This window comes from Macaca mulatta, chromosome 15, assembly GCF_049350105.2.
Source record: "Macaca mulatta isolate MMU2019108-1 chromosome 15, T2T-MMU8v2.0, whole genome shotgun sequence".
NCBI classification, from domain to species: Eukaryota; Metazoa; Chordata; class Mammalia; order Primates; family Cercopithecidae; genus Macaca; species Macaca mulatta.
In genome coordinates, this window is record NC_133420.1 from 10,893,571 (window position 1) to 10,915,209 (window position 21,639).

The window sequence follows — 21,639 nt, forward strand, 5'->3', positions numbered from 1 at the left end:
GTAGTGATAACTGTTATCATTGAGAATGTCATTCTCACAGGCTCTAATAAGTCAGGATTTATTCAGTGTTAATTTGTTAAAGACAACTGTGTTTCTAGCCAAATCCATGGGAGACGTTTCTCCTGGCAGTGTTGCTGGGAGTATTCCCGTGGCTTAGTCTTAGGGGAGCACACGCCTTTGAATACTGCTGAAGCTGTGAGTACCCAAAGCGCACCGGAGTACTTTTGCCATACGGGGTGTTAGTCACTGATACACGTCTCAGTCAGACCTGATGGATTCTTGACCCCTTCCTTTTTTAATTTTTTAATTTTTATTTATTTATTATTTTTTTTAAGAGCACAACCCCTCAGGTGGCCACCATGAATCTCTGGTGTTTTCAGTTGGCTGCAGCCTATTTGTCATCTGTGGTTCAAACATACTCGAAGCCTGATGATGCTTCCCTCTGTTGTTGTTCTGCTGTGTGACCTCCGCGCCCGCAGGGTTCAAGACTGTCAGAGCTGGGAGCCACCTTCACAACTACCAGGATTTCCGGAACCTCCTTTATCTACTCCTGGGGATGGAAGAGATGTCATCAGAGGTGAAGACCTATTAGGTTTACATGCCATTGATAACGAATGAGGTTTTCTTTTATATAAGGGGAGCTTCTTATAACGTGCTTTAGTAGGGTAAAGAAGCTTTTGAGGTTTGCTTTCTCTGGAAAGATAATTTGTGATCCTGCAGTTGTTTTCAACAAAAATATAATTTGCATACCAGTGCATGTTGTATTACTGAGCACTGGCTGACAAATGGTTCTTAACTCGTCATTCACTCCGCCACTGTTTCTTGAATGGCATATGTGTGCCAGCTGTAGTAGGAACTTGCTAGGCTCTAGGACTAACCCTTATGAAATAGGGGTCCTGGGGGAAGCAAATGCATATAACTATAAACGTTTGAGGGGATATCAGAGGGGGTGCCTATAGGTGCAAAACTTCGTTCATTCATTGCCCCATCTAGGAGGTTTTGTGTCTTAGCAGCGTGTTCCATAGCAACACATCCCTCTATCAAAATATTCATCATATTATTTTGAAATTCTCTGCTTAGGTATGTGTTTTTCCGACTAAGTTTAGAACTGGTTAAGGACAGGCTATGGGGTATGTATTATATATATCTACACACACACATATATTTATATATATACTCATTACCATTTTAAATATATATTATATATTGATATATGTACACACATATATATTTCTCCCTCTCTATATATACATACACACCATACACATATATATATATACACACACACACTTCTACTGCCAAGCACAGAAAGTCAAAACTCGGCAAGGGTTCTTTTAGTGTTCATGAAAAAATAGGTGTGTTAGTTGAGAGCGTCCTTAAGTTGCCAGGGGAAAGACAGGATGGATTCACAAAGGGAGATAGTGTGTTTTTTTTTTCTTTGTTTAACTCTTGAATTCCAAATAATTCTGACTTATGGAAAAGTTGCAAAAATAGTACAGAGAATTCCTATATACTCTTCCCTCAGATTCCCCAAACATTTCACCCCATTTGTACTTTCTCTCTCTGTGGATATAATTTTTTTTTTTCTGAAATGTTTGAGAGTGGAAGGTAGAATGCAGAGCAGGGTGAAAGGCGGAAGGAGAGAGGTGGGTTGGGAGGCTTTTTTTTTTTTTTTTTTAACCTTCTAAGATGGAGTTTCGCTCTTGTCATCCAAGCTGGAGTGCAATGGCACAATCTTGGCTCACTCTAACCTCTGCCTTCTGAGTTCAAGTGATTCTCCTGCTTCAGCCTCCCGAATAGCTGGGATTACAGACGCCCACCACCATGCTCGGCTAATTTTTTATATTTTTAGTAGAGGGGTTTCACCATGTTGGTCAGGCTGGTCTTGAGCTCCTGACCTCTGATGATCCACCTGCCTTGGCCTACCAAAGTGCTGGGATTATAGGCATGAGCCACTGTGCCTGGCGATTGGGAGGCTTTTGCAGTAACCCAGAGCGCTATGATGAGGGCTGGACCTGGTTGGAAATGATGAGGAAGGTGGGAAGTGGTTAGGTCTGGCATATATTTTGAAAGGAGAGTTTAAATGGGTTGGATGACAAGAGAGAGAAAAAGAAGTTTTAAGGATGATGTCAAGGATTTTGGCCTGAGTAACTGGAAGACTAGAGATGCTGTTATTGGGATCGGGAAGACTATGGGAGGAGTGGGTTATAGCAGGGGGAATCAAAAGTGTGTTTTTGGCATGCTAAATTTGAGGTCCAAAAAGGGATGTCAAGAAGTGTTGGCTGGGCACCGTGGCTCAAGCCTGTAATTCCAGCACTTTGGGAGGCTGAGGCGGGCAGATCACCTGAGGTCAAGAGTTTGAGACTAGCCTGATAATTATTAAAATCGATGATTGATGTTTGCTAATTAATCATATTATTGCTTCTAATACTGCAGGGGGTGAACACCTACCTGTGATGTTGTTCCTAATATCTAGGGACAGAGAGCATGATTTTAGTTTTAATACCACAGTAGGTGTACACTCACCCTGTGACACTGATCCTAGTATTGAGAGGGGTAGAATATGACATGACTCCCAACATAACAATGAATGGACAGCCACCCGGTGATATTGCTCCTAATATTCACAGAAGAAGCATATGATATTACTCCCAATATCCCAGGGAGGGTACAGCTCTTCTGTGATATGGTTCCTAGTATCTGGAGGGGGAGAGGATGATAATAATTCCAGTATCGCAGGCTGTGTTCACCCACCCTGTGATACTGTTATTAATATCCTGGAAGGGAGAGGATGATATGACTCCCCATAGAGCAGGAGGCGTACACCCAGCCTGGGGTATTGTTCCTAATATTCATGGAGAGGAGAGGCTGATATTACTCCCAATATGGCAGGGGGTGTACATCCACCCTGTGATATTCTTCTTAATATTCCAAGGCTGAGAGGTTGATATTACTCCTAGTATTGCAGACACCGTACACCGCCGTGTGATACTCTTCCTGATGAAGGGGAGAAGATGGTATTAATCCCCATATCGCAGGAGGTGAACACGTACTCTGTGATATCTTTCCTAGTATGCAGGGAGAGAGAGGATAATATTATTCCCAATATTGCAGAAGATGTACACGCCCCCACGTGATATTGTCCTTAATATTCCAAGGCACAGAAGACGATGTTACTCCCAATATCGCAGAAAGTGTACACCTCACAGTGATGTTGTTCCCATGATCCAGGAGGGAAGAGGATGATATGACTTTCAACCCTTGCACCCTGCAATGCTCTCACCCTGCAGCACTGACACCAGCTCAACCTGACATGGGACCAGAGGTGCTGGCTGGGGGTGTTCATTGCTTCTCTTTTCTCCCTTGGTAGACTCAGTAGAGGAAACTGAGACCGAGCAGCCGCAGGAACAAGGTAGGTTTTGCCCGTGGTTCAGGCTTCCTCTGGTTATGAGCTGGGCCTTGGAGTAACGCCGGGGGAGGGGACAGAGGTGAGTACAGTGGGCATTGGATGTGGCTGTCACACCTCTGTGGTGTGGGCCGGGGACTTGAGGGACATCGCTTGAGGTGGGCCTGAACCTCCCGTCTACTCTGGCACTGGAGGCTGTGGGGTCCCACACTTCTTCCAATGAACATGCTGACCCCCGCCTGGTCCCCGACCGAGGTGGGGCATCCTTTCCACTGCTGGGGCCCACATGTAGCTGTGGGTTCCTTTTTCATGACCTGGAGAAGCTGCAGTTCACCCTGTGCTCTGCCTCAGAGATGGGAGGCCACACAGCCCTCAGCGGGGAGCAGAATTCAGAGCCTTAGGTTGCAGGGGCCTCAACTGAGGTCCCTGAAGGGTCTGCTCCTTCCTGAGGGGCTGATTCAGGGAGGCCCTCCCGTCTCCCCTCTGCGGCTCTGTCGCTTCCCCTCACACAGGGTCCGCATGTGGACAGCCTGGTGATGTGGATGCACCAAGGGCCCTTGGAAGTTCCCTGGGAATGGGATCCATCCCAGTACATTTGGGATGCAGGCACAAGGTCCCAGAGGAGGCCCGGGAAGCCAGTGCGGAAGGGAAGGCTGTTGTAGGTTTCCCTTGGGGAGGGGGTGGTTCCACCCTCTGCCACAGTCTCTGGAGCAAAGGCACGTGGCTCTCCAGCTGCCCCGGAGGCCAGGGTAGTGGCTGGGAGGGGCGTTGTGCCTCTGCCGGGTGGGGGAGATTTCTTAGCTAATCTAGTGTAGTCAAGTCACATTTGCCTCTAAATCATATTTATTTATTTTTTTAATTCCAAGGCTTTACAGATGAATAAGGAGACAGTTTGTATTGAAAATAGTTTTACATGTGAGCTTGAAACAGAGAGTCTGTTTAAATCTAGTTTTTCCCTTCCCAGTAATGCCTCCTTTCATCCCAGGTTTTCCAATAGGAAATGTACTTGTTTGCTCACCTCTGGGAGGGGGCTTTGGCTAGGAATCCACCAAAACCAGCAGACACCAGTGGGCTGCTTGAGCAGTCTGGCCTTTGTTAACCCTTTAGGAACCGTGGGCTTCAGGTTTTCAGACCATCCAAGGTGAAGGTGGCCACAGGGGCCTGGAAGCTTTCCCATCCTTCCTGCAGGGATGGTCCGTTTCCCTGCACAGAGCTGGGTACATGGGTACAACACCCCTGTCCTGTGCCATCAGTGGCTTTACCAATTTTGCATAGCAGCTTTTGAGCTGATCAATAGCTCTGATTGGCTGTTGAGGATTTCATGGATTCCTGTACCCCACCGGGGGGCCCAATATGCTGACAAAAGTTACATTTGTAGTTGTAGTGCTGCATATACATGGGTCCAGTTAGAAGGCTTTGATTCTATCTAAAGGGAAAGGCGTCTCTGAGGGATCACTGAGCTGACATAGTCTCCTAAAACCATGCTATCAGGTGGGCGACAAAGCAGGACAGGAGGGTGATTTTGTAGGAGAGTCAATTTTGTAGGAGAGTGATTTTGTAGGTGATTTTGTAGCAGGGCCACGGGCCTGCGTGTTCTCTGTGTCCCCGGAGTTCATACGTGCTCCAGACCCTGGGTTTGCATTGCGCATAATTCTCAAGGGCTCATGGCAAGCTGCGCCAGGGACACAGAGGACGGGGATGCGGGGATCCTGCCCCAAGTGGACCAAGGACTCACTGTTGGACTCTAATCTGTCTAGGTGTTTTTGTGACTTGCAGAAATACCTCCACCTTGCCTGGGCCTGGAGCCACAGGAGACCCTGCCGAAGGTGAAGAATGTTCTGGAACAATGCAAGACCTGCCCAGGCTGCCCCCAGGAGCCAGCGTCCTGGGGTCTCTGTGTAGCATCCAGCAACGTGAGCTTGCAGGACCCCGAGGAGCCCTCCTTCTGCTTGGAAGCTGAGGACAACTGGGAGGATCCAGAGGCCATGAGCTCACTGCTGCTGTTCCTGAACACCTCTGGATTCAAGGCCAGCTTCTATGGCCTGTACAACCTGGCGCTGCCATGGCTGAGCAGCATGTTCAGCAGCTTTAGCGACGAGGAGGAGCTGACTGGGCGCCTGGCACAGGCCCAAGGGGCGGCCAAGAAAGGTGGCCTCCTCATGGCCCTGGCCAGGCTCTGCTTCCTTCTGGGGCGGCTGTGCAGCAGGAGGCTCAAGCTGTCCCAGGCCCTGGTGTACTTGGAGGAAACACTGGGGGCCCTGGAGGGCAGCTTCGGGGACCTGTTCCTGGTGGTGGCTGTGTACGCCAACCTGGCCGGCATTTACTGGAAGCAGAACCGGGAGAAGTGTACACAGGTGGTTCCCAGAGCCATGGCCCTGCTCCTGGGGACCCCTGGCCACATCTGTAGCACCGAGGTGGACGGGGAGGTCCTGCAGCTGGTGCTGCAGTGGGCGGTGGGTGGCCAGAGCCAGCAGGCCTAGGCCCGGGCCTGCTTCCTGCTGGCCAGGCACCACGTGCACCTCAAGCAGCCTGAGGAGGCCCTGCCCTTCCTAGAGCAGCTGTTGTTTTTGCACAGGGACTCGGTTGCCCCAGACGCTGCGTGGCTCTCAGACGGCTGCCTACTCCTGGCTGACATCTACAGCCGCGAGTGCCTGCCCCACCTGGTGCTGAACTGTGTCAAGGTGGCCTCATTGAGGACACAGGACTCGCTGGCTGGTTCGCTGAGGAACGTGAACCTGGTGCTCCAGAACGCCCTTACAGCCACTATGGCTACCATGGCCCAGCCATCACCTTCATGACGCAGGCGGTGGAAGCCAGTGCTGTTGCCGGAGTACGTGCCATCGTGGACTTCCTGGTGGCCCTGGCCTGGCTGCATGTGCTTCATAGGCAGAGCCTGGTGGCCCTGAACATCCTGCAGTCTGTCCAGGATGCAGTGGTGGTCAGCGAGGACCAGGAGGGTGTGATTGCCAACATTGGTGGCCGTGGCTCTGAAGAGGACGGGCCAGACGAGGCAGGCAGCCGAGGGCTACTACCACGCCCTACGGGTGGTTTGGCACCTGGGCCAGCGGAGGAACCAGGCAGTGGTGCTGGCCAACTTTGGGACCTTGTGCCTGCACGCGGGTGCCAGCAGGCTGGCCCAGCACTACCTCCTGGAGGCTGTACTTCTGTTCTCGAGGCTTCCCTGTGGGGAGTGTGGCCGGGACTTCACCCACATACTCCTGGGCTACCTCTTCACCCGCCAGGGCCCGGCCCAGCAGTGCAAGGGCTACTACGAGTGGGCCCTTCTGGTCGCCGTGGAGATGGACCACGTGGAGAGTGAGTGCCCCAGTTCCTCCTGTGCGCCTTCTGGGGCCACTTGGGTCAGGGCACACCTGGGGTTTGTGATTCGGAAACAAGTGGTGGTTTTACCACCATCGAAAGCGCTGAGTCATGGCCAGCAGCAGATGTTGGCAAACGCCCTGGAGACAGGCCGTTCCCATGCAGGGCCAGCCCCTCTGTACCCTACTGAGGCAGGCAGCTCTCCCTGGTTTGCCCAGGGACCATCCTGCCTTGAGCACGGAAAGTCCTGCGTGCTGGCAATCCCTAGACATAACCCTGGGATCAAGGCATGTTGTGCTGAGCTAGGACTTGGGGCCCCTCCATGAGCCAGGCCCTGAATGCCAGTTCTTGTGCCTGTGTTTGCTTGGTATCTCGGCAGCCCTGTGCACCGGTCATCCCACTTCACAGAGGACACAGGGGTGGGTGATTGGCCAAAGCCACAGAGCAGTTCACGCAAAAGCAGCTCGTGCTGAGTGTGCCAGGCCCCACCCACAAAAGGGGCTTGTGGGGTCCTCGGGAGGGAGGTGCTGAGCGTGGGAATGTGAGCTTCAGGCCAGAGAAGCCACAAAAGGGTGAGTGGCGTGATGGCGGGGCAGAACTTGGCCCCGGGTTAGGGAAGCCTCTTTAGTCTGGGACCAGAGGGTTGAGAGGATTTAGTCAAGTAATAGGTGTGGATGAGGGGCTGGTGGTGTAGCCTGTGTGAAGGCCCAGGGGTGAGCGAGTGGGGGTGAGTCAGCGAGGATGGGTGGGGTGTGAGTGGTGCTGACTGAGCGGGAGTGTGAGTGGGGATGAGTGTGGTGTGAGTGGGGGTGAGTGAACGGAAGTGGGAGCGGAGATGAGTGGGGTGTGAGTGGGGGTGAGTGAGCGGGAGTGTGAGCGGGGATGAGTGGGGTGTGAGTGGGGGTGAGTGAACAGGGCTTATGCAGGGAGGTGCAGAGTTGGGAGGGGTTAGGTTGGGTGCTGGATGGTGAGAAACTCTTCTGGAGAGCTAAGCAGGGCCTGGGGCCTCAGGCTGTGGCTTGGCCTTTTCCCTAAGAGCACTGGGGAGCCACGGAGTGCTATCGAACAGTCAGTGCAGACCGAGCAGTGAACGGACAGTAGCTGGGCAGGGCTGTCCGAAATCTAGGCCGCAGAGAATAGATGAGGAAGTTGAGTGCAGGGAAATGGCTGAGACAAGGGATACTGTTGAGTCCCCTCTGCCTTGCAGTGCTTTGTCATGGCATAGTGACACCACTCAGAGGTGCCTCCTGTGGCCTGGACCAGAGCTCCAGGGGCTGTGCCCAAATATGAATCTGCTCATTTCCCAGCACAGGCCTGGCACCCACTCTTGGCCCTAGGAGTGATGAGATTTTGGAAAGGACCGTGTGAAGGGGCCCCGGTCCCACACATCTGCCCAAGGAAGGTTGGGGGGTTCAGACCCAGGCTTCTTCCCCAGGGACATTCTGTGACTGGAAGGAGACCCTCCAGGAACCCAGCTCCCCAACCCCCACTGCAGCCTCCGGTGGCTCCTGGCACAATAGCCTGTGGTACCTCCTCCTACGAGGCCCTCCCCTGGGTGCTGGGGGATTCAGACTTGGAAATGCAGGCCAGGGAACGGGAATCATGCTTCCCTGTCTCCCCACCCTGGGCTGAACGATCGAGGAGACCGAGGGCGGGGCTGACACCCCACATGCTTCCTTGGGGTCATTTTTGAGTCACTTTCGGTAGTTTGTGTCCTTCTAGGAGTTTGGCTGTTGTGTCTAGATGGTCTGGCTTCTTGGTGTACAATTGTTCGTAGTGTTTTCATGGAATCCTTTTATTTCTGTCAGGTCGGCAATCATGTTTCCTCTTTCATTTCTGATTTTAGAAACTTGGGTTTGTAATTGTTTATTTATTTTTATTAGAGATGGGGTCTCATCATGTTCTCCCAGGGGGGTCTTGAATGCTGGCCTCAGCGATCCTTCCCCCTCGGCCTCACAAAGTGCTGGGATGACAGGCGTGAGCCATGGTGCTCAGTCTCTGATTTTAGTCGTTTGTGCCCCATCTTTGTTTTCTTGGTCAGTCTGGTGAAAGATTTGTCACTTTTGTTATTATTTTCAAAAAACCCACTTTTGGTTCTGTTGATTATCTCTTTTGTTTTTCCATTCTCTATATTTTTACTTCCCATTTCCACTCTCACATTTATTATGTTCTTCCTTTTATTCACTTTGGGTTTAGTTCATTTTCTAGTTTCTCAAGGTGGAAAGTTAGGCTTTTGATTTAAGATTTTTTTTCTTTCTTTGAATGTAGACATTTACAGTTATAAATTTCCCTTTCAGCACTGCCTTAGCTACATCTTGGTGTTTTTGATACACTGTGCTATTTTTTTTTTTTTTAAGTTTTGCTCTATTGCCCAGGCTGGGGTACAGTGGTGCAATCTTGGCTCACTGCAACTTCTACCCAGGTTCAAGTCATTCTCATGCCTCAGCCTCCTGAGTAGCTGGAATTACAGATGTGCACCACCACACCCGGCTAATTTTTGTATTTTTTTTTATAGAGACAGGGTTTCACCATGTTTCCCAGGCTGATCTCAAACTCCTGGACTCAAGCGATCCTCCCGCCTCGGCCTCCCACAGTGCTGGGATGAGAGGCGTGAGCCACCGTGCTGGCCCGGGCTGTGCATTTGTTTGTATTCTTTTCAAATTAATTTTCAGTTTCCCTGATGGTCTCTTCTTTGACTCACTGGTTGTTTAGGAGTGTGTAGTTTTCACATATTTTTGAATTTCCCACGTTTCCTTCACTGTCGATTTCCAGTTTCGTGCCAGTACAGCTGAAGAACACCTCTGCTTTGGTCTCAGTCCTTCTCTCTTCACTGAGGCTCATTTTGTGGCCTGGCACATGGTCTGTCATGGGGAATGTCCCATGGGCGCTCAAGAGGACTGTGTATTCAGCTGTTGTTGGGGGGCGTGTGTGACAGATGTCCATTCGGCGTACCTGGTTTCCTTTGTTAATCTTCAGAATGATTCTGACACTAGAAAATCAGAAGCTTTCCACTGTTCCCAGCGCCCTGGCTTTGGGAGAGGCCAGCGAGCCTGTGGGTTTGGAGCCTTGTTGCATGAGAGAAGCATGTGTGGAAATGCCAGGGGCCGGCTTTGAACCCCATTCCCCCAACATGATGCCGTGTGTGGCAGACGTGATGCTTGGCTTTGCTCTCTCAGGGTTCCATCTGCGACAGGGGTTACTTGTGTCCCTGGTCTCATCATCTCAGGCTGAAGGTGGCCCTGGTCCTGGCCAGAGGGGCTTTGTGAAGCAGAAATAGATGGCCTGGTGCAGAGGCCGAGCCTGGCCAGAACCTCGGCCCTGGGAGTTGTAAAGAAGGCCGGCCTGTACCATGAGCATGTGCACCAAGCTGTGCCCATGTCACGGTGTGCTCGGCGCCTGCCCTTGCACAGGTGCATGGCCTGTCTGAGCCCAGGTTCCCCGCCTATGGGGCCCAGGTTCACAGAGGTGTGAAAGAGACAAGCACAGAGCAGGGGCCTCTGAACCCAGCCAGCCTCGCTTCGATGCTGGGAGGCTGACGTCTTCCATTTTGTCTTCTGCCCAGGCCAGCTGCGGGCCGTCCAGCGGCTGTGCTGCTTCTACAGCGTCGTCATGCCCAGCGAGACCCAGTGTGTCATCTACCACGAGTTCCAGCTCTCCCTTGCCCGCAAGGTGGCCGACCAGGTGCTGGAGAGGGCAGCTCCTGGACACCACCAGTCAGCTCTACCTGTCCCTGGGCACCTAGTGGTGAGGACAGGCTTTGCAGTGGTGGGGGTGTGGAGGGGTGCAAGGGGGTAGGGGTGGCAGGGAGGGGGGCACAGGGAAGCTGGCCCAGGGCCTCCTCAGCCCCTTTCCTTTGGATCATTTGGTTCCTTGGCATCAGATGCTTTGAGCTGGTGGGTCTGGGGTCGTCCCAGGGCTGCTGCTGGCTTGTGAGTCCCAGCTTGAGTCTCCCTTGTTGGGTCAAAGGTCATCTCAACCCCAGCAGAGGCAGTACGTGCACGTGCACTCTGGGCTGTTCTTCCTACTATGGTGGCCTTTGTCATCTGACCTCTGCCTGCCCCGAGTCTTGACTCCTGGCCTTCATCTGTCCCCTTAAATGTGAACACAGCAGCCACCTGTGGCTTCTCTCCCACAGAAGACAGAGCCAATTGTGTCACCTGCTTCCCCGGGGCAGGGTTTCAAGGTCTCACGTCCCATATGTGGCCCACTCGGCTTCCCCCGAGCATGCTGACCTGGTGGGGTAACCATGGCCCTGGCCACCCCACCCACAGGGCCTGGTGACATTGCTGCAGTCACAGCCCCTCAAGTGTTGGACTTACTGAGAGAGGAGGGAAGGGGCCAGATTCCATGGGGACCTGGGAGACTGGCTCCAGTCTTGGCCTCAGGTTCACAGAAGGAAAATGGGCCAGTGTGCTAGAGCCATGCTTCTCAAAGTGTAGTCCCTGGACCAGCAGAGCAGCATCCATGTCACCTAGGAGCCTGTGGCAAGTGGGAGTTCTAGGGCCTGCCCCAGGCCTGTGGAGCCAGAAGCTCTGGGGGCAGGGCCAGCAAGCTATAAGGACAGGCCTCTGGGTGACTGTGATGCCTGCACACCTTGAGAACCATCGGCCTAGATAGCCTCTGAACACTAACGGCTCCTGGTGCGTTTGGAGAAGACACAGGCCATGTCTGGGAGGCAGGGGAGATGGACTAGCACACTCTTCCTGCCACAGGGCAGCATGATGCTCGATTCCCTCAGAAGGATGTCCTTCATCTTTTCCATGCCGTGTGTGTTCACCCTGGCCCTCCCAGCAGCCTGGGAAGGGCAGAACACTGCACACACAAGAGGGCCGTTCCCAGTCCCCACATTCCAGATTCATCTGTCACCAGACCCACGAGAGGAGGCAGACTGGTTCCAGGAGGATGAGAGCCCTTGTTCTGACACCTGTGTCTGATTCCAGTGATTCCAGGGCCTACAAATCCTCTCTGGACTACACCAAACGAAGTCTGGGAATTTTCATTGACCTCCAGAAGAAAGAGAAGGAGGCACATGCCTGGCTGCAAGCAGGGAAGATCTATTACATCCTGCGACAGAGCGAGCTGGTGGACCTGTACATCCAGGTGAGTGGCAAGGGATGCAGGACGACCCCTGTGCTGTTCACTCTCTGTCCATCCACCCATCCATTCATCCTTCCATCATCTATTTACCTGTTCATCCTTCCATCCATCCATCCATCATCCATCCATCCTTTCATCCATCCGTCATTCATCCATCCTTTTATCATCCATCTATTCACCCGTCTATCCATCCATTCACCTGTCCATCCACCCATCCATTCATCCTTCCGTCATCTATCTATTTACCTGTTCATCCTTCCATCCATCCATCCACCATCCATCCATCCATTCTTCCATCATCTTCCCATACACCTGTGGGTCCTTCCATTCACCCATCCATCATCCATCCATCCATCATCCATCCTTCCGTCCATCCATCCATCATTTATCCATCCATCCCTTTGTCCATCCATCCCTCCATCATCCATCCATCTGTCCATCCATCCATCCATCCATCATCCATCCTCCTGTTCATCCTTCCATCCATCCATCATCCATCCATCCATCCATCCATCCATCCATCCATCCATCCATTCTTCCATCATCTTCCCATACACCTGTGGGTCCATCCATCCATCCATCCATCCATCATCCATCCTTCCATCATCCATCCATTCATCTGTTCGTCTTTCCACCCATCCATCATCCATCCATCCATCATCCATCATCCATCATCCATCCATCTTTTTATCCATCCATTCACCTGTTCATCCATCCTTCCATCCATCTTTCCATCATCGATCCAACTGTTCATCCTTCTATCCATCCATCCATCCATCATTCATTAATCTATTCACTTCTTCATCCATCCATTCACCTGTTCGTCCATCCATTCATCCATCCTTCCATCCTTCCATCCATCCATCCTTTCATCCATCTTTCCATCCATCTTTCCATTATCCATCCATTCAGCTGTTCATCCTTCTATCCATCCAACCATCTTCCATCCATCCATGATCCATCCATTCACCTGTCCATCTATTCATTCATCATTCATCTTTTTATCATCCATCCATTCACCCGTCCATCCATCCATTCATTCAGCCGTCCATCCATCCATTCATCTGTTCATGCCTCCATCCATCCTTCCATCATCCATCCATTCACCTCTTCATTCTTCCATCCATCCATCCTTTCATCATCCATCCACTCGCCTGCTCATCCTTCCATCCATCCATCCATCATCCATCCATCCATTCTTCCATCATCCATGCATTCATCTGTTCGTCCTTCCATCAATCCGTCCATCCATTTATCCATCCATCCATTTGTCCATCCATCCATCCATCATCCATCATCCAACTGTCCATTCATCCATCCATCATTCATCCATCCTTTTATCATCCATCCATTCACCCATGTATCCATCCATTCACTTTTTCATCCATCCATCCATCCATCCATTCTTCCATCATCCATGCATTCATCTGTTCATCCTTCCATCAGTCCATCTTTCCATTTATCCATCCATCCATTTATCCATCCATGCATCCATCATCCATTCGTGTCCATTATTCCATCCATCATTCATCCATCCTTTTATCATCCATCCATTCACCCGTGTGTCCATCCATTCACTTTTTCATCTGTACATCCATCCATCCATTCATCCTTCCATCATCTATCCATCCTTCCATCATCCATCCATCCTTCCATCCATCCATCCATCCATTCATTATGCATGCATCCATCATCCATACTTCATCATCCATCCACTTGCCTCCTGTTCATCCTTCCATCCATCATTCATCCATCTATCCATTCATCCATCCATCATTCATCCATCCTTTTATCATCCACCCATTCACCCGTCTATCCATCCATTCATCTGTTCATCCATCCATCCGTCCATTCATCCTTCCATCATCCGTCCATTCACTTGTTCATCCTTCCATCCATCAATCATCCATCCATCCATCCATCCATCCATCCATCATCTATCATCCATCATCCATCCATTTATCCATCCATCCATCATCCATCCATACTTCCATCATTCATCCATTCACCTGTTCATCCTTCCATCCATCCATCATACATCCATTCATCCACCCATCCATTCATCCACCCATCCATCATCCATCCACCCATCCGTTCACCCATCCATTCATCCATCCATCCATCATCCATCCTTTCACCCATCCATCAATTCACCTGTTCGTCCATTCATCCATCCATCATTCATCCATCTACCCACCAATCTACCTATTAATCCATCCCTCCATACATCTATCTGTCCATTTGTTTATCCATACCTTCGTCTATCCACCATCTATCCATCCACATGTACATACATCATCTACCCTCCACCCATCCATACATTATCTACACACGCATACATACATACAGACATACACACATCATTCCACCCACCCACCCATCCATCCATCCATCCATCCATCCATCCATCCATCCATCCATCCAAGTATTCATCTATCCACACACCCTTCCATCCATCCATGTGTCTACATCTCATCCATTCATCCATCCATCCACTCATTCCTAAGCCACTGCTGAGCATCTGTTGTGTGCCTTTTCCCTCCCTCCAACTGGTTCCCTCACATCCTCCGCCGGTGGCCAGCATCTTCTCCCTGAGGGCAGAGGCGCGGCCCCTCACAGTGCACAACACCTGCTGGTATACAGCACATGCTCAAATAATGTGACCACTCAATTAACACACAGAAGAACTTGCTCCAAGCGACATGTGGCACATGTCCTTATAAAATGAATCTATCATAGTGGCTGTTTTCAGAGGCTTTCCCAAACACAGTGTGATCTGGAACAAATTGTGAAGCCCACGAGCCTGATGAAGCTTTCATTATTGAGCACCTGCTATATACCTCCTTGAGCTGAGGAGAGGGATGAAGAGCTCATGGCCAAGAGGGGACCAGGCCCACCCACAAACACTGCTGATGTGGCGGGGATGTGGCAACGCAGAAAGGAGCCAGGGGCTGGGCTCCCAGCAATCTGGGGGCCACGGAGACTGGTTTGAGTGCAGGGGGAGTGGGCTAGGGCTAGCCCTGTTGGTAGGATTCACAGGTGTCGGGCTTCTGGGCTGCAGCTGCTCAGTCACCTCCTGGCACTCAGGAGCATCAGTTCATTGTCCTCATGCCAGTGGTGGGGGCAGCCCTAATGCACAGGGTCTGAAAAATGCTCAAGTGTACCTGTACTGTGTGAGAGGAAGGAGCCTGGCAAAGGTGCGCGTAGCCACCTCGCTAGGTGTGGGCCTTGAGGGAACTTCTGTCTCCTTTCAGGTGGCACAGAATGTGGCCCTGTACACAGGCGACCCCAACCTGGGGCTGGAGCTGTTTGAGGCAGCTGGAGACATCTTCTTCAATGGGGCCTGGGAGCGGGAGGAAGGCCTGTCCTTCTACCGGGTGAGCTGGCCTGTGGGCTGATGTGGGTGGGCCTCAGTGGGGCACCTGGAGGGCTGAGGCACAGGTGTGGCAGGGTAGAGGCCTCCCAAATGGAGGCAGGGCCACCCATGCACATGATTAATTTCCAAGTGGTCTCACCGGGAATGATATTGACCATGCCCCTGCCTGGGACAAACGCTTGGGGCCTGGACGTGACAATGGCTCTACCCTTGTACCTGATGACCTCAAGCAACCCTGAGTGGGAAGTCCTGTCCCCATCTTCCAGATGAGGAAACTGAGGCTCAGAGAGGCACAGGGACATGCCAAAGGACACACAGCATATCAGTGGGAGACCCAGGTCTGCATGCACCCCGAAGTGGGACGGCTTCTCCCTTCCTCTGAGCTCACGGTGTGGCTCAGCCCTGGGCACAGATCAATGTGGTGTTTTTAGAGCAGAGAGGAGTGCTGGCTCCCCCCAGTCAGACCCCCGGTGCCCAGGTGGGAGAGGCTGGTCTGAGGCTATCGGGTGTAGCTGGATGGGCCTCAGGTGACTCTTCAGCCCCCAACTTGGATGTCTGAACTGTGTGTTATCCCAGAGCACAGAGCTGTGTCGAGGTGCAGGGGTAGCTGGGGTGTGGGAAGCTCCAAGCACATGTTTGAGCTCTGAGGAGGGCGCTGGGCAAGGTGGGTGCTGCGGGAAACCTGACCCCACCTGCCTGTGTGGTAGGACCGGGCCCTGCCCCTGGCAGTGACTACAGGCAACCGCAAGGTGGAGCTGTAGCTACAGCTGTGCAACAAGCTGGTGTCACTGATGGCCACACTGGAGGAGCCCCAGGAGGACTTGGAGGTTGCCCACATCGTCCTAGCACTCAGCATCACTGTGGGTGCGTCCCCTGAGCCCCCGCCCTGCCAGGACCCACCCTTTGCCAGAGCCCAGCCTCCAGGTCTGCAGGCCAGGAGCTGAAACAGCTGCTGGATTTTCCTGGTCTCCTGTCCAGGCAGGCAGCTCTGCCCAACTGGCTTCCCCGTCCGGCTGTGGGGCACAGCCCGAGGTCTCTCAGGCAGTGCAGAGCTCCCTGTCTGACTGAGCTCTGCTTCCTCTGCCTGTTCCCGCTGCTGACCACAAGGGCCGCCCAGTGTGCCCTCTGCCTTCCAGACATCCCAGGCATCTCGTTGGTCCCTGTATGTGTCAGGCTGAGTGGCACATTCCCTTTCTCTTGTGCCCTTCCCACCGTCATCAACCACACGGCTCTCTGGCTGATAAAATCCCAGTTCCCCTTCCAGCAGTCTGCCCCTTAAGGCCGTGCATCCCCTGGTGCTGTGCCAGAGTCGTTTGTCCCCCTGCAGAGACAGGGAACCCTAGGCAGGCCACATGCCCCAGCGCCTTGTGCCCCGTGGCCCAGTACACAGTAGGTGTGCAGCTGACTCCCCAAGGTAGGGGGCTCTGATCATGACACACCCAGGAGGAGTCGGATGTCACGTCTGTGGGTTGCCTGGAGCCGGGGAGCCCGGGAGCACCTGCACTGCATGGCTTTTGGGCTCCCCTGGTTAAAAGCAGTGAGCAAAGGCAGGTGGCTATGTGTAGGCACAGAACTGGGCCATCCAAGTCCGACTTTGCCAAAGCCTCTCAGTAGACAGGGGCAGGCCTTATTAGTTCTGCTTTGCAGATGGAAAAGTGAGTCTGGGAACCTGGAAGGGAATGGCCAGAGCTGCCCAGGTGACCACAGGTGCCTGGAGACAAGCCACGTGTGCTGCCTGGGGGTCTGTATACCTGCTCCTGAGGGGCATGTTCCCTCCCTGCCCCAGAGAGCCACATCCTCACACCTGCCCCTTTGGCCTGCACCCCAGGGGACCGGCCGAACGAGCGTGTGGCCTACCACCGGCTGGCCGCCCTGCACCACCGGCTGGGCCATGGCAAGCTGGGGGAGCACTTCTACCTCAAGGCCGTTTAGCTCTGCAACTCGCCGCTGGAGTTCGACGAGGAGACCCTCTACTACGTGAAGGTGTACCTGGTGCTCGGTGACATCATCTTCTACGACCTGAAGGTGGGTGGGGAGGGGCAGGGCTCGGGGTGTTCCTGGCCCCCTTGGAGTGGGATCTCCATCCGGACCCCAGAGGCCTGGGTTCCAGCCTTTCTTAGGAATGGCCCAGTGGCCTCCCTGGAGCTCTACACCCAGCTGGAGGGGCCGGCAAGGTTAGCAGGTAAAACCCAGCTCCCCAGATGGCCAGGCCCCACCCTCAAGAACTCAGTCTCAGCCAGGGAGGCTGACACATGAGTGGGCAATGGTGGCCTCTGGGTAAAGAAGGGGGATTGTAGTCAGGGGGCCCTCCTGGAGGAGGTGACACCAAAGCTGAGTCTTGACAGTCAAGTGTCAAGGTGCATTTAACAAAGAAAACAGGGTCGGGAGAGTGACATTTCAGAGGACGCCATCATCCTCACATTGAATCCACGTTGCAAGATCCAACCCAAATCTTGGCGCCTCCTCTAGAAAGCCTGCCCAGGGTGCCAGCCTGCACTGAGCAACTCCTTCCTGGAGTCCCGAGACACCTTGAATCTTCCCATCACTCAGGAAGGGTGGGGTGGGACCAGTGTCTTACCATTGAGTTCACAGACAGGGAAACCCCAGCTCAGGGCAGGTGCAGTGGGGCGGGGCCCCAGCCAGCCAGGCTGAGGCCTTGTTAGGTCGGGTGTGTCTCGAGGGGAGGTGCTGTGCTCCCTCTGCCCCCAGCCCTGCAGGGGTGGAGAGCTGGGATTGGCAGACTGAGACCTGTGGTGTCTCCACCCATCTGCCCAGCGGACACCGCCCCTCCTTAGCATCACACCAGCCTCGTGTCAGTGCTCCTTACGGGCCGAGGGGCCAGGGCACTCCAGTCCAGGGGCCGAGATCTTGGGGGCCTTAGAACAACATGAGGAGCTGGGGCGGACCTAAGACCCTGCCCCGTATACCCCACCGCAGGCCTGGGGCTTCCCGCGAGGCCCCCGCCCAGTACTGGCGACACCTGGTGGTCAGACGTGGTTTCTGTGGCCTCCCAAGTCCCAGCCAGATAGGGAGGTGCCAAGTATCAGGCCCAGGGGGACGCTGTTCACGGCTCAGGGGCACGCCTGGGACCCAGGGGGACGGGCATCCCAGAAGAGGACTTTATCTCTCTTGGTCAAGCCTGCCGCCCACTCCGCCTGTCCAGGAGAAAGGAAAGGGCCAAGTAGCACATTCCTCCTTCCCATGCACAGCCCTGCTTCCCATGCAGTCCTCCTTCCCATGCACAGCCCTCCTTCCCATGCACAGCCCTGCTTCCCATGCACAGCCCTCCTTCCCATGCACAGTCCTCCTTCCCATGCACAGTCCTCCTTCCCATGCACAGCCCTCCTTCCCATGCACAGTCCTCCTTCCCATGCACAGCCCTCTGGGCCTCATCGTGACTATGCTGTCAGCACAGGCCAGCTTCCCACAGGGAGGCCCCCTTGGAATTCCCCAAGGGCGGCTGTCTTTCCAAGGCTACACCCTCCTCCATGTATAGGAGGCTCTGGACCCAGGGCCCAGAGGAGTGGGAGAAGAAGCCAGGCTGTATGGGACCTGGAAGGCTGGCAGAGAAGCAGGAGTAAATGGGCATCTATGCCAATTGCCTCTAAAATGGGGTCCCTTTTACTCTACACATGAGAGTGAGCCCTGGAATAGGGTGGATTAGGTGTTTACTGGCTCAGGCTGTCACTCACTACAGGCACATGGAAATGCACACGCAAATGCACACAGGCACAGGCACACGCACACACAGGCGCGCGCACACAGACGTGCACACAGAGGCATGCACACAGGCACACACACAGGGACATGCACGCACAGGAACACAAACACGCACATTCACATGCACAGGCACACGCAGAGACATATGCATTGGCTGGCTCCTTCCTGTTTAGTTGGGAAGCCCCCACCCCTTCAGGAAGCCTTTGCCTTCCACCCCCGGCTGAGTCTGGGGCCTCCTGGGCTTCCCTCTGCCACAGCCCGGGCCACCCTGTGTGGTCAGTGTTCACTCCCGGGTCCCTCAGACTGGAAGCAAGGACGTTAGGCTCAACCATGCACCCAGCACAGAGTCCAGTGTTCGGCTGGGCCAGGGGGCATTGGATGAGCAGTGGCGGTGACTCGGGGTCTTCTCACGTCCCTGCTCTGTGTGTGGGGCGGGGCAGTGAGGGAATGGACTGCTGCATCTTGGACTCTGTCATTGGCCCTGGGAGCCATCTTGAGATGGTAAAGAGGGACAGGCCAGGCATGGGTCTTAGAGAGGTCCCTTGGGTGACCCCCATGTGGAGGAGGTGCCTGGGGAGAAGCCGGGTGGGGGATGGGAGGGTCAAGGAGGAGGTCTGGGAGGCGGCATCCCAACCCAGGGATGGTGAGTTTGAGCCAAAGACTCATTGAAAATGGGAGTGGATGTCTGGGGAGTCACACTCCGTCAATATTTCAGGGAACATTGCCAGAGAGGACACCTGTGACATGGTTTTGTACCTGGCCTGGCCCGTGGAGGGCCTGGAAATGGTCAGCATGGACAGGGGCCAGAGGGGAGCCTGGGTCACTCAACGCAGTGGCCCTGCTGTGGCTTGGAGCCACGGGTCCTGCATGGAACTCTCAGAGCAGGCAGGATCTGCCCTGACCTCAGCCCATGGGGAAAGCAGCCACTGCCTGCAGAGAGGGTGGCACTGGGGCAGGAGGCTTGGGGTGAGTGGGGCGTAGGGACAGTCAGGAAGGCTTCCAGGGGTGTCAGGGTCGTCCCCACCTCCTGCAGCTGAGACCACAGCAGTGTCACAGGCTTCGGGGCTCATGGGGTGAGCCAGCATCGGATGGACATGTGGAATGACCTGGAGACAGGAACGGCCTCTGGGTAGACGGGCTCCGAGTCCCCCTTTTGCTGACCATGACCTGTCCCCTTCAGGATCCGTTTGATGCAGCCGGGTACTACCAGCTGGCACTGGCAGCTGCCGTGGACCTGGGCAACAAGAAGGCACAGCTGAAGATCTACACGCGGCCAGCCACCATCTCCCACAACTTCCTCCTGGACTGCGAGAAGTGGCTCTTCTTCTACCAGAAGGCCAGGACCTTCGCCACAGAGCTCAGCGTCCACAGGGTCAACCTACCTCCTCTGCCACTCTGCGGGTGGGCCCCCTGGTTGGCCTCCAGCCACCCTCGCTGAGGACAGTATCCGAGGGAGTGGGTTTTGTGCAAGGAGGATGATCTCCTGCCTCTCCTGGTGTCTCCCGTAGCTCATTTTCTGGGTAATGGAAGCATAAAAGCAGGGTTCAAATAGCAATAAATGTTTTTTTTTTTTTTTTTTTTTTTTTTTTGCAAAAACATACCGAAGTCCCCATGGCATCCTTCCCTGTGTGCTTCCTGGGCTGTGTCTAGGGGACAGCTCCTTCCCTGGTGGCAGCCCTCTGATCTTGGGGATGAGAAGGACCGTGAGTCCAACAGACCTGGGCCAGGTCACCATGAGCCTCGGTTTTCTTGGCGGCCAAAGGGGAGATGGTGATTGAACTCTGGGCAGCTCCCTGCTCTCCCTGCTCAGAGTTCTTGCTGTAGATCTCGTGCCGCCCTTGCCTTTAACCTTCAGGCCACTGTGCCCGGATGTGGGGGCTGCTAGTGTCCCTGTTCGCCATTGAAGAAATAGAGGCACAGAGAGGTTAGGAGACTGGCCCACCGTCACACAGCAGGTAGAGGCGGACACGCAGAGCCCAGTACACTGACCACCACACCACCCTGCCAGCCTGGAGCCAGGAAGGTGTCCCCCATTAGGACCCAAGGTCAGCTCCTGGAGCTCTCTCGTGGTGTCAGGAGAGCCGAAGGCCAGTGAGGGTGGCCCCGGGGATCCCTCACTCAGTGTCCTTTGCTCCCAGACTTGGTTGGGCCGAGCCTGGCCAGTCCCACCTCTGGCCACTGGTCAGCCCTGCGGGAAGGGATATGCAGGGATCTCCGCCTGTGTAGACGCTGCTACCCAGTATTGAAAGCCTTATCTGGGCTGCCCCCCAGCTGTCCCCACCAACCCCCTCCCCTTCCGGCCTCCGGCCGTCATTCCAGTCCCAGGAATCCCAGGTTTTCCTTCTTGGAATCTCTTGGCCCCAGGGAATACAGTTCACACAGTCTCTTTGCCAGTTTACGCAAGGAAACTGACGTTCAGAGACTGGGTGTCCCACGTGATTCTCACATACACTGCACTCTCCCAGACCCCTCTTTTAAACACTTTAAATGAGGTGATTTTCACATCGCATGCAATTAACTATTTCAACGCAAATAATGTGATGGCATTTGTACATTCACAGTCCTGTGCAACCACCCCCGCCATCTAGTTTCAAAATGTATTCATCTCCCCAGAAGAAACCTCCCATCCTCACTAAGCAGTTACCCCTCCTTGGTATCCCCCAAGCCCCTCGTTTAATGGAAGGGGAAGCTGAGGCCCGGAGAGAGACTTGCCAGTGGACGG

At 53.9% G+C, this 21,639-nt stretch overlaps 2 protein-coding genes across 2 annotated transcripts; both read left to right on the forward strand.

The window, feature by feature from the left end:
* The first annotated feature begins 340 nt into the window (after positions 1-340).
* Positions 341-6,721, forward strand: LOC114675823 (SH3 domain and tetratricopeptide repeat-containing protein 1-like). Its single transcript, XM_077966593.1, has 3 exons — positions 341-577; positions 3,371-3,412; positions 5,183-6,721. The coding sequence occupies exons 1-3, from the start codon at positions 430-432 to the stop codon at positions 5,884-5,886; spliced, it is 894 nt and encodes a 297-aa protein (XP_077822719.1). The 5' UTR covers positions 341-429; the 3' UTR covers positions 5,887-6,721.
* Positions 5,982-20,515, forward strand: LOC144329479 (uncharacterized). Its single transcript, XM_077966591.1, has 6 exons — positions 5,982-6,721; positions 10,287-10,468; positions 11,665-11,824; positions 15,076-15,198; positions 17,026-17,222; positions 20,098-20,515. The coding sequence occupies exons 1-5, from the start codon at positions 6,201-6,203 to the stop codon at positions 17,198-17,200; spliced, it is 1,161 nt and encodes a 386-aa protein (XP_077822717.1). The 5' UTR covers positions 5,982-6,200; the 3' UTR covers positions 17,201-17,222; positions 20,098-20,515.
* The last annotated feature ends 1,124 nt before the right edge of the window (positions 20,516-21,639 follow it).

Coding starts and splice junctions, on each gene's coding strand:
- LOC114675823 (XM_077966593.1), top strand. CDS start 430: ATGATGCTTCCCTCTGTTGTTGTTCTGCTGTGTGACCTCCGCGCCCGC. Junction 578..3,370: donor TGGAAGAGATGTCATCAGAG/GTGAAGACCTAT, acceptor CTCCCTTGGTAG/ACTCAGTAGAGGAAACTGAG. Junction 3,413..5,182: donor CGAGCAGCCGCAGGAACAAG/GTAGGTTTTGCC, acceptor TGTGACTTGCAG/AAATACCTCCACCTTGCCTG.
- LOC144329479 (XM_077966591.1), top strand. CDS start 6,201: ATGACGCAGGCGGTGGAAGCCAGTGCTGTTGCCGGAGTACGTGCCATC. Junction 11,825..15,075: donor TGGTGGACCTGTACATCCAG/GTGAGTGGCAAG, acceptor GTCTCCTTTCAG/GTGGCACAGAATGTGGCCCT. Junction 15,199..17,025: donor AAGGCCTGTCCTTCTACCGG/GTGAGCTGGCCT, acceptor CCTGCACCCCAG/GGGACCGGCCGAACGAGCGT.